The 13,293-nt window shown below is 35.1% G+C and overlaps 1 protein-coding gene across 6 annotated transcripts in view; it reads left to right on the forward strand.

Annotated features, from left to right (window-relative positions):
- Positions 1–13,293, forward strand: part of fubp3 (far upstream element (FUSE) binding protein 3) — a 47,315-nt gene that overhangs the window by 14,322 nt on the left and 19,700 nt on the right. For 4 of the 6 annotated variants that reach the window (XM_056255107.1, XM_056255106.1, XM_056255104.1 and 1 more), the window contains exons 10-12: positions 322–439; positions 2,538–2,638; positions 4,658–4,799. In XM_056255107.1, coding sequence (XP_056111082.1) covers positions 322–439; positions 2,538–2,638; positions 4,658–4,799 — 361 coding nt within the window. The remainder of the gene's footprint in view (positions 1–321; positions 440–2,537; positions 2,639–4,657; positions 4,800–13,293) is intronic. The other 2 variants (XM_056255105.1, XM_056255103.1) reach the window with 1 other exon arrangement.

Below are 13,293 nucleotides of genomic sequence, written 5' to 3' on the forward strand. Positions count from 1 at the left end.
TTCCTGATAAAAAACAATATACATTTAAGTGAGTTTTTGCTTAAAACAAACCAAATTATCTACCAATGGGGTAAGAAAAATAATTTAGATTTTTTTTTTCTGACCCCATTGGCAGATAATTTTGCTTGTTTTAAGCAAAAACTCACTTAATTTTTATTTTTTATTAGAAAACAAGAATTTCTTATGTCATTTTACTTATCTAGTAAATGCTTCTTGATTTAAGAATCAATTTTGAGAGAAAAAAATACAAAGTAAGAAAAGCATTTTTTGCAGTTAAGACATTTTAAGCTTGAGAATAAGCCAGAAATAATTCATTATTAGGTTTTGCACACACAGGTTGCAGTGCCCAGGTTTGCCGTTGGAATCGTCATTGGCAGAAACGGGGAGATGATCAAGAAGATTCAGAACGATGCGGGTGTCAGGATCCAGTTTAAGCCAGGTCAGTGTTCACAATCATTTTATTTAAAGTATCTATTATGTATCTAAATCTATTATGTTTTTTTAAATCTTCATCTTTCTTTAGTGTGATTAATGTTGCTGTTTGAGCATTTTATATTGGTGTCAGTGTTTCTGAACTCCTGAAACGCCTCCATTGTAGTCTTGAATTTCTTCCGGGAACGAACACGTCATAATATTCCTCATTTAAATAATTAATACGCAGAATAAAGGGGCGGGGCCTGGTTGAGTTAGTTAGTAGTGTGTTAAACTGGTGGTTATGGTAAGAGGCGGGACATTTCCCAAACACACTCGAAGAGCTCGACCAATCACAACACACTGCTCCAGCCGACCAATCAGAGCACAGTGTGCTTTTCTGGAGGAGGGGCTTCATAGAGACAGGAAGTAAACAAAGCGTTACTGACAGACCGGGAAGAGAGGAGCCGCAACAATGGAGAATATGAGGAAAATAATCAACATTCAAGCAGGAAAACTTGTTCAAGTAGAGCCCAAAATAATTTATTTGTAAATTTGAGAATAATATGGCCTCTTTAATTTCTTTTGGATGCGTTTCCAACATTAGCATACATGAAATATGCTTATCGGTATAAAGTTTAGTTCATATTGCATCTTATTCTGTCCATATAGAAAAGAACTTGCGAAACTTTCACTAAAGCAAATGCTGAGGTATCTTGGTTTTACCTTGAAATGGATTTGTGTTACACGTTTTACAACACAAGATCCAAAGCAGATTTACAAAGGATAGAACAGTGCGAGATCTATTACGAGATTTACATGTCAATCAGTTTTATTCTATAAATTAATTTAAGTATTGGTCGGTTTTGTTCTATTAATTAATTTAAATGTCGGTCGGTTTTGTTCTATTAAGAGATTTAAATATCGGTTGGTTTTGTTTTATTAATGCATGTAAATATCGGTTGGTTTTGTGCTATTAATTCATTTAAATGTCGTCGATTCCGTTCTACTAATTTAAATATCAGTCTGTTTGGTTCTTTTAACTAATTTAAATATTGGTTTGGTTTTGTTTTATTAATTCATTAAATATCGGTTGGTTTCGTTCTACTAATTTAAATATCGGTTGGTTTTGTTTTATTAATGCATGTAAATATCGGTTGGTTTGTTTTATTAATGCATGTAAATATTGGTTGGTTTTGTGCTAGTAAGAGTTTTAAATATCGGTTGGTTTTGCTTAATTAATTAAATATCGGTTGGTTTCGTTCTACTAATTAATTTAAATATCGGTTGGTTTTGTTTTATTAATGCATGTAAATATCGGTTGGTTTTGTGCTATTAAGATATTTAAATATCGGTCGGTTTTGTTTTTTTAAGAGATTTACATTTTTTTTATTTAAATATCACAAACAATTGATCACATCTAGCGCTGCAAAGTTCGGTTACCACAGTGCCGAATTTCAAGACTAAAGGCTCGTTCACTTCAAGAACGATAACGATAATCTTCTATAATAGAGAAGTCCAAAGATCCAAAGCAGATTTAAAAAAGAGTAGAGCAATGCAGTGAAACTGAAATCTGAAAGATCATTTAAAAGGGAACAAGCAAATGCAACTGAGTTTGTGGATCAATATGCAGTTTTACTGCTTTTTTTTTCCATTCTTACCATAACTTTCACACATCCTATATCATGAATAGCAGTTTTATTAATATTTTGGAATATTTTTCGTTTAGTTTAGGATTTTCAACTATTATTTATATTTTACATTTATTTCAGTGAACAGAAATGTTTTAACCGCTTCAGTTTTAGTTACTGTATCTCCCCCGGTGTGGTTTATCTGTATCTGTTTCGGGATGTTGGTGAACTCGGGTCAGGGCATGTTGGGACACACTTGATCACATAAATCTCTTAAGACCCGTGGAGGCCCAGCAGGGATCACTGAAGCGTTAAGACGTTTACAGGGATTAATGTACTGTTCTCGCACATGTGTTTACACTGTTTACTCTGCCTGTTTACAAGCCAATGAATATTCACATGCAGCCGAGCAATTCATTTGAGAATGCCTGTTGAATTCATTCAATCACTGAATTTGAATTGAGGAAGCAGAATTGTTATTTAAATGTGTTTCAGATGATGGGATCAGTCCCGACCGGATCGCCCAGGTCATGGGTCAGCCCGACCGATGTCAACACGCCGTTCACCTCATCAATGATCTGGTCCAAACGGCACAGGTACATTATAGCCCGTTTGTCGTGCTTCATCACGATTCTAGTCAAGTCAGCTTTATTTCTATTAGGGCTGTCACTTTACGTTCGAAAAACTATTGCACAATCGATCGGACCAACCAACACAAGTTTCACAAATGAAAATAGGGAATCGATTTTAACAGCTTTTTATTTTATTTTTTACCAAAAATGTGTTTTAGGTGGACAGATCAATACAGCACACAAAACATGTAGGATGTTGGAAAATAACAATGTCTTTTCTGTTCACCAAATGCTTTTTAATATTCGCTATTGCTTCAGTGCAAGTGAACAAGCGCGCCGTTATTTGTTGCGTAGTGACGTGTGTGTTCAAGTAAGCCAGAAATGCACAGATTCTGCAATGCACTGTATTTAATATATCATGAGGATCACGAGTTGCGTATTTGCGCTAAATCCGCGCAGATTTGTCTTACACGAACTTCCCCAGCAAAGTGAGTAAACACAGAAACGCCAGATTGGCTCGTGATTCGACAGCGTTTCCCGCCAAAGTTCATTTGTACCCACATCTGGCGAGTCGAGGTGTTAATCTCAATCCCTGAATGTTGCGCTCCTGTTTGTCATTGTGCAGAAACTTCACGCCAATAAATCATCAGGAATATTGCTGACTTGTGCGTCTCAAGCGCCTCTTTACGCTCGTCCTAATGCCTGTTAGGTGTCCGTGGATTTGCCTGTATTTGGTGTTGAAAATGGAAACGTCCTTAGACATGGAAAATCGATTCAATGAACACTTGTGTCTCAAATCTCAAAAATGTCACAAAAGTGACAGCCCTAATTTCTATAGTGCTTTTTACAATCCAGACTGTTTCAAAGCAGGAAAATGACAGAATTAACACACTTGAATCTTGAACTAAATAATGAGCTCATATTTTATAAAGTTTGCAGGTATCTCTCAATCCCAGAGTGTTTTTAATACTTTTAGAAACGTGTTAGATTAACATCGTTAACGGCATGAAATCCAAACATTCGCCAATCGTTCATCGACCTCAAATATGGCTTATCACTTTAAACATGCAAGTAGTAGCAACTTCAAGTCTATTCGCTCTAATGCTAACCTAGATAAATTTGCGCTATTATTAGGCTCATATTTAAGTGTTTGGAGAGCTAATAATACTGTAATTTTTGGTCACACAGATAATAGTAATGCAAACTGTAAAGGGTCTACTTTAATTTTTGTAAAGTCACAATAACAACAAAACGTTGTGCTTTTGTAGGATGATGAAAACCAACAGCATGCGCTTTCTGCCGTCTCGGTGAACTTGAGCTCGTTTCATAAATGAACTGAAACTCAGTGTATACTTGCCTCACAGACCTGAGAAATATATGTATAGAAAGCGTAACATGTCTACTTTTTTAAATGAACCAATTCAAATGGAAAATTAATATTCTCAGATTATGTAATCCGTATGAGTCGTGCATATAGGCACGCATGTGGAGATGACGAGTCCGCATCGTGACTTAATCTCTGCAGCCGAAAACACAGACAACATTACCAATAAATTATTGAAATGTTTAGACTGTCTCCTTCTGTTTTTCACGACGCATTCATTATCATTACGTTTGCCGGCAAGCTATGTATTAAACAGTATATAGGCAATTATAAAGGCTCATTATTATGATTTATGGCTTATTAATATAAACTTGCGATTAGTCAACTGATGGTTTAAATGAACGACGACTAGTTCGACTAGAAATATTTTTTTTTTATTCTTTTATGAAGTTATTTCACTTAAGGACTTATTTGGTAAGATTATGCATGAAAAGGTCTTGGGATTTTTTTATCATGTTAATTAAAAAAATATATATATAATATGACTTGTTGGTTGTTTGCTTGGTTTTATTGTATTTATATGATATTTGTATTTTTGTAATATAATTTTTGCCATGAAAATAGCCTTAGATGCTGACATGGTATTAAATAAAACGGTTTATCTATCTGGATGTTTTGTGTGGCTCGTGTTTTATTCAGTTTCTCTGTTTGTCGCTCAGGAGCGTGATGGTTTTGGCGGTCCGGTTGGACCCAGAGGTCGCGGCAGAGGTCGTGGTGACTGGAACATGGGAACTCCTGGAGGCTTGCAGGAGGTCACCTACACAATACCTGCGGATAAGTGCGGACTTGTGATCGGGAAAGGTAAGAACTAGACCATGTGCTAAGCTAAAATACAGTTAGTCAAGTCACCTTCTATATACAGGGTTCCCACGGGTCCTTGAAATCCTTAAGTTTGTGAATCTGAAAAAAAAAAAATTCAAGGCCCTGGAAAGTTTTTTAAAATAAACGTTAAAAAAATTCCTTATTCGCTCCGCTCCGCTCCGCTAATGTGTTATTCCGCCAGCACTGCGTGGCCTATGCGCGCTAGCTTGCTTGATTTACGTTAGTTACGCGCGTAGTGTTTCCCGCCTGAGGTACTTTGTGTTGTACGTTGCCGTGACGTTCACGCGCGCACAAAACCACTACGATGGAACCTCAACGTTTGTTGTTGGACACAATAAGTGTGTTCCCACATTAGGGTTTTGGACCTGGAAAGTCCTTGAATTGGAAGTTAACCGAGGTGTGGGAACCCTGAATACAGCGCTTTAACAATATAGAGTTTCACAGCAGCTTTACAGTGATTACAGAGATTGTTTGGCTTTACAGCAGCTCTAGAATAAAGTTATTGTCCAGGTAAAGTTAGTTTTGATTGATTCATTGCAAAGATCATTAGTTATTAACTTAGGGGCCGCTAACACGACACCGTTCTAACAGAAAACTTTTAATGCGTTCTGGTTGGTTATTTGCACAAAAACAGTGTTTGAGCTTGAGAACGCAAGCGTTGAAATGGGTTCTAAGGTGCAAGTTTTGAAAAACATTACAATAAGTTACGCATAATCCTGTGCATTAAATGATTTTACTGCACGACGTTGAGGCAACAAAACCTCCTGCGACACGGAGTGCGTTCAAACAGTTTAATGCACAGCTAGCCATGGATTATCTCGCATTAACTTGTCAATGCTGGCAATTTACCATAGTATAATAGTATCAGCTGTTATTGATGTTTGCAGTGGGAGATGAGAGATGCGTGTGTGAATTACCTGCGTTTGTGCTGAAAATGTAAATATCAGTTGGTTTTGTTTTATTAAGAGATTTAAATATCGGTTGTTTTGGACTATTAATAAATTTAAATATCGGTCGGTTTTGTTTTAAGAGATTTAAATATCGGTTGTTTTGGCCTATTCATACATTTTAAATATCGGTCGTTCTGTTTTATTAAGAGATTTAAATATTCATTGTTTTGGTCTATTAATAAATTTAAATATCGGTTGTTTTGGACTATTAATAAATTTAAATATCGGTCGGTTTTGTTTTAAGAGATTTAAATATCGGCTGTTTTGGTCTAATAATAAATTTAATTAAAGCTGCAAGCAGCATTTAGCGGTGTTCAAGCAGTTAAGGCCTTTAAGGCCGTTAAGCACAAAAACATCAAAAGACATTAAGTTTTATGTAGCAAGCATTTAACCATTGACATCATAGATGGAATAGACCATGTTTTAGCATGATTCACCATGATATACCAAATTTAGTGTGATTTTTCATGATCTACCATGTTCCAGTATGATTTACCATGAATCTAGCATGATTTAACATAGTTTACCATAATTTCCCATGTTATAGGATGATTTACCATTATATACCACATTCTAGAATGATTTACCAGGATTGTAGCATGATTTACCATGATTCATCACATTGCTAGCATGATTTGCCATGATCCACCATGTAATAGTATTTTTTACTATGATTTACCATGTTTCTATCGTGATTTACCATGATTTACCACATTGCTGCATTGATGTGAAGTGCCAATAAAAATGAAGTGATAAACTCTGACAAAAAATGATTGTGTTATAATAGTTAACATGGAAAAACTGGTTTGCTTTAGTGCTTTGATTTACTGTTGAAAATCAAGTGTGTCAAAATGAGAGTGAGCCAATAAGTGGTCTTCTACTGCCCTCTGCTGGCCATTCTACTCATTAATAAAGTGTTTTCACAGGTGCTTTTGCACTCATATGTAGACATTTGCTCACACACACACACACACACACACAAAGTCATTATGAAAATATATTTTAATGGTCTAAGCATTTCATGTCTTTGCAAGCTATTAATCAGATTATTCAGAATTTATTCAGAAACATGGGACTACACACACACACATTCTATTGTAGATTAAACTGTCTCATTCAGGGTTCACATTTGTCAATGTGACAATGAATTTTGACTAAATGTGATTGTAAATGTTAAAATAGTGATTATGTTAATTCTAAAAATGAATTATAGAACAATGATAGTCAGCATTATGACAAAATTACTATTTTAAACAGCAGGGGGCAGTAAAACACCACTTATTGGCTTAATATGCCACTATATTCATATCATTTTCACCTTTTTAACTGTTATAGAGGCAAATTTTGTCCGATCTGTCTAAAATTTGTCAAGCTTGTTTAGAGTGATATGTCCTGACCTTTTTTTAAGAAGATCTGAGCATTCATTGAAGAGATATAGGTTTTTGGGGACATTTGGTCAAGGCTACATATTGAAGTGACCCTATTATAGCCATCCAAATTAAGATGTTATACCTTTTCTGATCATTATTGATCTAGAGAGTCCCGAGAATTGTACTGCACTGGTTTTAAACATTATGATATGAAAAGTATACGATCATAGATGGAAAAGACCATTTACAGCCAATACAGGCAATTTACCATAGGAAATATATGGTTTTAAAGCTTTTTAACAGTTATAGCGCCACCTATGGTCCGATCTCCATGAAACTTTGCATGCTTCCTCACCATGGTATGACACATATTCTCATCAATTTTTGTCAAGTTCTGCGTTTTCATTTACGATTTATAGGCTTTTGAGTGTATTTTGACACGCCCCTCTTCTAAATGACCCTGTTACAGTGAACCAAAGGGCAAAGTTCAACTTTTTTTTGATAATTATTGATCTAGAGAGTCCAGAGAATTGTCCTAGACTGGTCTGGTTTTGATCGGGCAAAAAACCAGGGACTAGTTCGCAAAAGTAGGTTTTTAACATATTCGTGAATATTTAATGAACGATTTGATTGACAGCAATGGTTCTAGAGGCAAAGTTGTTCACCATGAGGAGATCTATCAAATGATATGCATTTTGGGAGGATGTGTGCAACACCACGTGATTACAGAGCCATAAAACTCGTTAGCGCCAACTAGTGGCCGATTTCTTTCAAAACTCTTACAGACCTCTTAGGCCATGAGTCGAACATGTCCATCGAGTTTCGTTCCGATTGGCCTCCGTTAACCTCGTCTCATAGGGGCTCAAACTTCATTGGTCGATGGCGGCCATGTTTTTTGAGATACGTCAATGTCCTCATAGATATACATGGGGCCTTGGACCAAGACACTGCATACCAATTTTCAAGTCAATCGGACTAACGGTCAGTCCTTTATATGTTTTTTTCATGTTATAGCGCCACCTAGTGTTTGATCATCGCGATTTTTTTACTGTGACCTCAGATTGAAGTCATGCACATGTGTACCAAGTTTGGTGAGCCTATCTAATTTACTTCTGGAGTTATAGCCATTTTAGAAAAATAGGCTCCTCCCACAACGTTCTTTTTGCGCCCCCTAGCGACCGGAAATCGAAATTTCAACTTTTTTTCGATTATAATTTATGTTCAGACTCCACAGAACATTTGTGCACTGGTTTGGTTCCGATCGGGCGAAAAATCAGGGACTAGTTTGCAAAAGTCGTTTTTTGACAAAATTCAAAATGGCGGAAAATCTATCATGACGCAAATGAAATCGGAGATATACGTTTTTTAAGTCAGGAGTCCAGCTTTCCAATGATATAAGACACTTGAGTCTACGACTTACGGTCTAGGAGTTATGAGCAGTTTTGCGCAATTGGTTGCTATAGCGCCACCTATGGGCCAATCGGGCTCATAATTTGATAAGCTCTCCTCGATTTTTGTACTACCATCTGACAAAGTTTCAAGTCTCTAGCATTTACGGTTTGGGCTGCACGATGCGTTTTACGGCGGAAGAATAATAATAAAAATAATTAAAGCTGCTAGCAGCATTTAGCGGTGTTCAAGCATTTAAGCCCTTTTAGCACATAAGCATTAAAGACATTTAGCAAGCATGTAACCACTGACATATTAGATGGAAAACCATTTACCATGATTCTAGCATGATTTACCATCGTTTTACCATGCTTTACCATACTTTTACCATGATTTACCATGTTCTAGTATGATTTACCATGAATCTAGCATGATTTACCATAGTTTTACCATGATATTCCATGTTGTGGTATGCTTTACATGATTTACCCTGTTCTAGCATGATTTACCATTGTTTACTGCGTTCTAGTATGATTTACCATGCATCTAGCATGTGTCAGTACAAATAAAGTGTTACACTCTGACAAAATATGATTGTGTTATAATAGTAATTGTTATATAATGGATTTTATAGTAAGCATGGATAATTTTGTTGAAACTCAAGGCTGTTAAAATGAAAGTGAGCCAATAAGTGGTCTTCTACTGCCCTCTGCTGGCCACTCCACTTATTAATAAAGTCTTTTTGCATTCATATCTAGACACACACACACACACACAAGTCATTATGAAAATATATGAAATGCTTATAGACCATTAAAATATATGTCTTTGCAAGCTATTAATCAGATTATTCAGGATTTATTCAAAAACATGGGACTACACACACACATTCTGTTGTAGATAAAGTGATCTGAACTGTGTGTCTCATTCAGGATTAACATTTATCTGTGACACAATGCTTCAATAGATGAATTTTGACAAAATGTGAGTGTAAATGTTAAAATAGTGATTTTATAAACTCTAAATAAGAATAATAGAATATTAGTAGTTAGTAGCATGACAAAATGACTATTTTAAACAGCAGGGGGCAGTAGAATACAACTTATTGGCTTAATATGCCATTATGTTATAACTTTAACCTTTTAAACTGTTATAGATGCATCATTTCTTATCTTATTTAGAGTAACATGTTCTGACTTGTTTTTAAGAAGATCTGAGCATTCATTGAAGAGATATAGGCTTTCTTGGTCAAGGCTACATATTGAAGTGACCCTATTATAGCCATCCAAATGAAGAAGTTATAACTTTTCTGATAATTATTTATCTAGAGAGTCCAGAGAATTGTACTGCCCTGATTTTGAACATTATGATATAAATATTGTATGATCATAAATGGAACACACCATTTACAGCCAATACAGGCAGTTTACCATAGGAAATACATGGTTTTAAAGCTTTTCAACAGTTATAGCGCCACCTATTGTCCGATCTCCATAAAACTTTGCATGCGTGTTCATGATGTTATGGCACATATGCTCACCAATTTTTGTGAAGTTCTGAGTTTTTATTTATGATTTATAGGCTTTTGAGTGTGTTTTGACACGCCCCTTTTTATAAATGATCCTGTTATAATGAACCAAATGGCAAAGTTCAACTTTTTTTCGATAATTATTGATCTAGAGAGTCCAGAGAATTGTACTGCACTGATTTTGAACATTATGATATGAAAATTATATGACCATAGATGGAAAAGACCATTTACAGCCAATACAAGCAATTTACCATAGGAAATACATGGTTTTAAACCTTTTTAACAGTTATAGCGCCACCTATTGTCCGATCTCCATAAAACTTTGCATGCTTGTTCATGATGTTATGTCACATATGCTTACCAACTTTTGTGAAGTTCTGAGTTTTTATTTATGATTTATAGGCTTTTGAGTGTGTTTTGACACACCTATTTTCATAAATGATGCTGTTATAGCAAAGCAAAGGGCAAATTTCAACTTTTTTTCAATAATTATTGATCTAGAGAGTCCAGAGAATTGTCCTAGACTGGTCTGGTTCCGATCGGGCGAAAAACCAGGGACTAGTTCGCAAAAGTAGGTTTTTAACATATTCATGAATATTTAATGAACGGTTTGATTGACAGCAATGGTTCTAGAGGCAAAGTTGTTCAGCATGAGGAGATCTATCCAATGATATGCATGTTGTGGCGATATGTGCAACACCACGTGATTACAGAGCCGTAAAACTCGTTAGCGCCAACTAGTGGCCGATTTCTTTCAAAACTCTTACAGACCTCTTGGGCCATGAGTCGAACATGCCCATCGAGTTTCGTTCCGATTGGCCTCCGTTAACCTCGTCTCAACTTCATTGGTCGATGGCGGCCATGTTTTTTGAGATACGCCAATGTCCTCTTACACATACATGGGGCCTTGGACCAAGACACTGCATACCAATTTTCAGGTCAATCGGACTAACGGTCAGCCCTTTATAAGTTTTTTTCATGTTATAGCGCCACCTAGTGTTCGATCGTTGCGATTTTTTTACTGTGACCTCAGATTGAACTCATTCACATGTGTACCCAGTTTGGTGAAGCTATCTCATTTCCTTATCGAGTTATAGCCATTTTAGTAAAATAGGCTCCTCCCACAATGTTCATTTTGCGCCCCCTAGCGACCGAAAATCGAAATTTCAACTTTTTTTCAATAATTATTAACATTCAGACTCCAAAGAACATTTCTGCACTGGTTTGGTTCCGATCGGACAAAAAACCAGGGACTAGTTCGCAAAAGTAGTTTTTTGATAAAATTCAAAATGGCGGAAAATCTATATTGGCGGAAATTAAATCGGAGATATACGTTTTTTTCGTCAGGTGACCAGCTTTCCAGTGATATAAGACACTTGAGTCTACGACTTACGGTCTAGGAGTTATGAGCAGTTTTGTGCAATTGGTTGCTATAGCGCCACCTATGGGCCAATCGGGCTCATAATTTGATAACCTCTCCTCGATTTTTGTACTACCTACTGGCCAAGTTTCAAGTCTCTAGCACTTACGGTTTGGGCTGCACGATGCGTTTTACGGCGGAAGAAAAATAATAATAATAATAATAATAATAATAATAATAAAAATCAGTACAAATACAATAGGTTTTCAGCACTTCGTGCTTGAACACCTAATAAAAATCAGTACAGATACAATAGGTTTTCAGCACTTCGTGCTTGAACACCTAAATATCGGTCGTTTTGTTTTATTAAGAGATTAAAATATCGTTTTTTTTGGTCTATTAATAAAGTTAAATATCAGTCGTTTTGTTTAATAAGAGATTTAAATTTCGGTTTTGTTTTATTAAGAGATTTAAATATTGGTGGTTTTGGTCTATTAATAATAAAACAAAATGACCGATATTTAAATTTATTAATAGACCAAAACCACCAATATTTAAATCTCTTAATAAAACAAAACCGAAATTTAAATCTCTTATTAAACAAAACGACTGATATTTAACTTTATTAATAGACCAAAAAAAACTATATTTTAATCTCTTAATAAAACAAAACGACCGATATTTAAATTTAAGAGATTTAAATATCGTTTTGGTCTATTAATACATTTAAATATCGGTTGTTTTGGTCTTTTAATCAATTTAAATATCGTTCAGGGTTTTTTTATTAAGATTTAAATATTGATCGGTTTTGTTATATTAATACATTTTAAATATCGGTGGGGGTTTTTATGAATGGGTTTAAATATCGATCAGTTTTCTTCTTTTTAAGAGATTTAAATATCGGTCGGTTTTGTAATATTAATACATTTAAATATCGGTCGGTTTTGTTCTATTAATTTAAATATCAATCGGTTTTGTTTTATTAAGAGATTTAAATATCGGTCGTTTTTGTTCTATTAATACATTTAAATATCAATCGGGTTTTGTATTAAGAGATTTGAATATCGGTTGGTTTTGTTCTATTAATAACTTTAAATGTCACAAACTGCAATGTTCAGGTATCACACAGCCAAGCTTCCAGAGTAAAGGCCTGTTCACTTCAAGGACGATAACTAAATCTATTATAATAGAGAAGTCCGCACCACAACTATAATGATAACAAGGAACGATATCGTAGAACGATTGTTTTCAGCTGATGAACAATAAAAACATTGACAGCCAATCAGAATTATTTTGTTATATTGTTTTATAATTGCATTGTAATGAAAGTACTGAATAATAACACACATTGTGGAATCAATTGAGTTGGTGAAAATTATACTTTTCTCAACAATACTCGTCCTGCCAGATGCACGTTTTTCAGAAACATCACTGTATACAATGACCCTTATAAGTGCTCACTCTATAGGGACCCTTTAAGCTGTTTATTAGACTAGAAGGGCGTGAAACATCATCTGGGTGGTCTAAACTGTGCCATTCATCCGATGAGGGACGTGCCGTTCACTGGCGCATGAAGTGGTTACCGTTTAGACGCACACTTTTTCTCTTGGAGTTTGAGTGCATGGGAGTTATTAGCATTGACTTACTAAACCTTTTTGTTTACTGAAATCAAATATTTTAAAAATATTTTATTTCAGCTATTTGACAAAACAGAAATTATAATTTTCTTTAGTTTGTTAAAGTACTAAAATAACTAAAACTAGAACTTAAAAAAATAAATTTGTTCTATTATGAGATTTAAATGTCGGTCATTTTTGTTCCATTTAATTTTAATATCAGTCAATTTTGTTCTATTAATAAATTAAATATTGGT

Source organism: Rhinichthys klamathensis, unplaced genomic scaffold (assembly GCF_029890125.1).
Source record: "Rhinichthys klamathensis goyatoka isolate OS25496 unplaced genomic scaffold, OSU_Roscu_1.1 h1tg000118l_1, whole genome shotgun sequence".
Taxonomy (NCBI): Eukaryota; Metazoa; Chordata; class Actinopteri; order Cypriniformes; family Leuciscidae; genus Rhinichthys; species Rhinichthys klamathensis.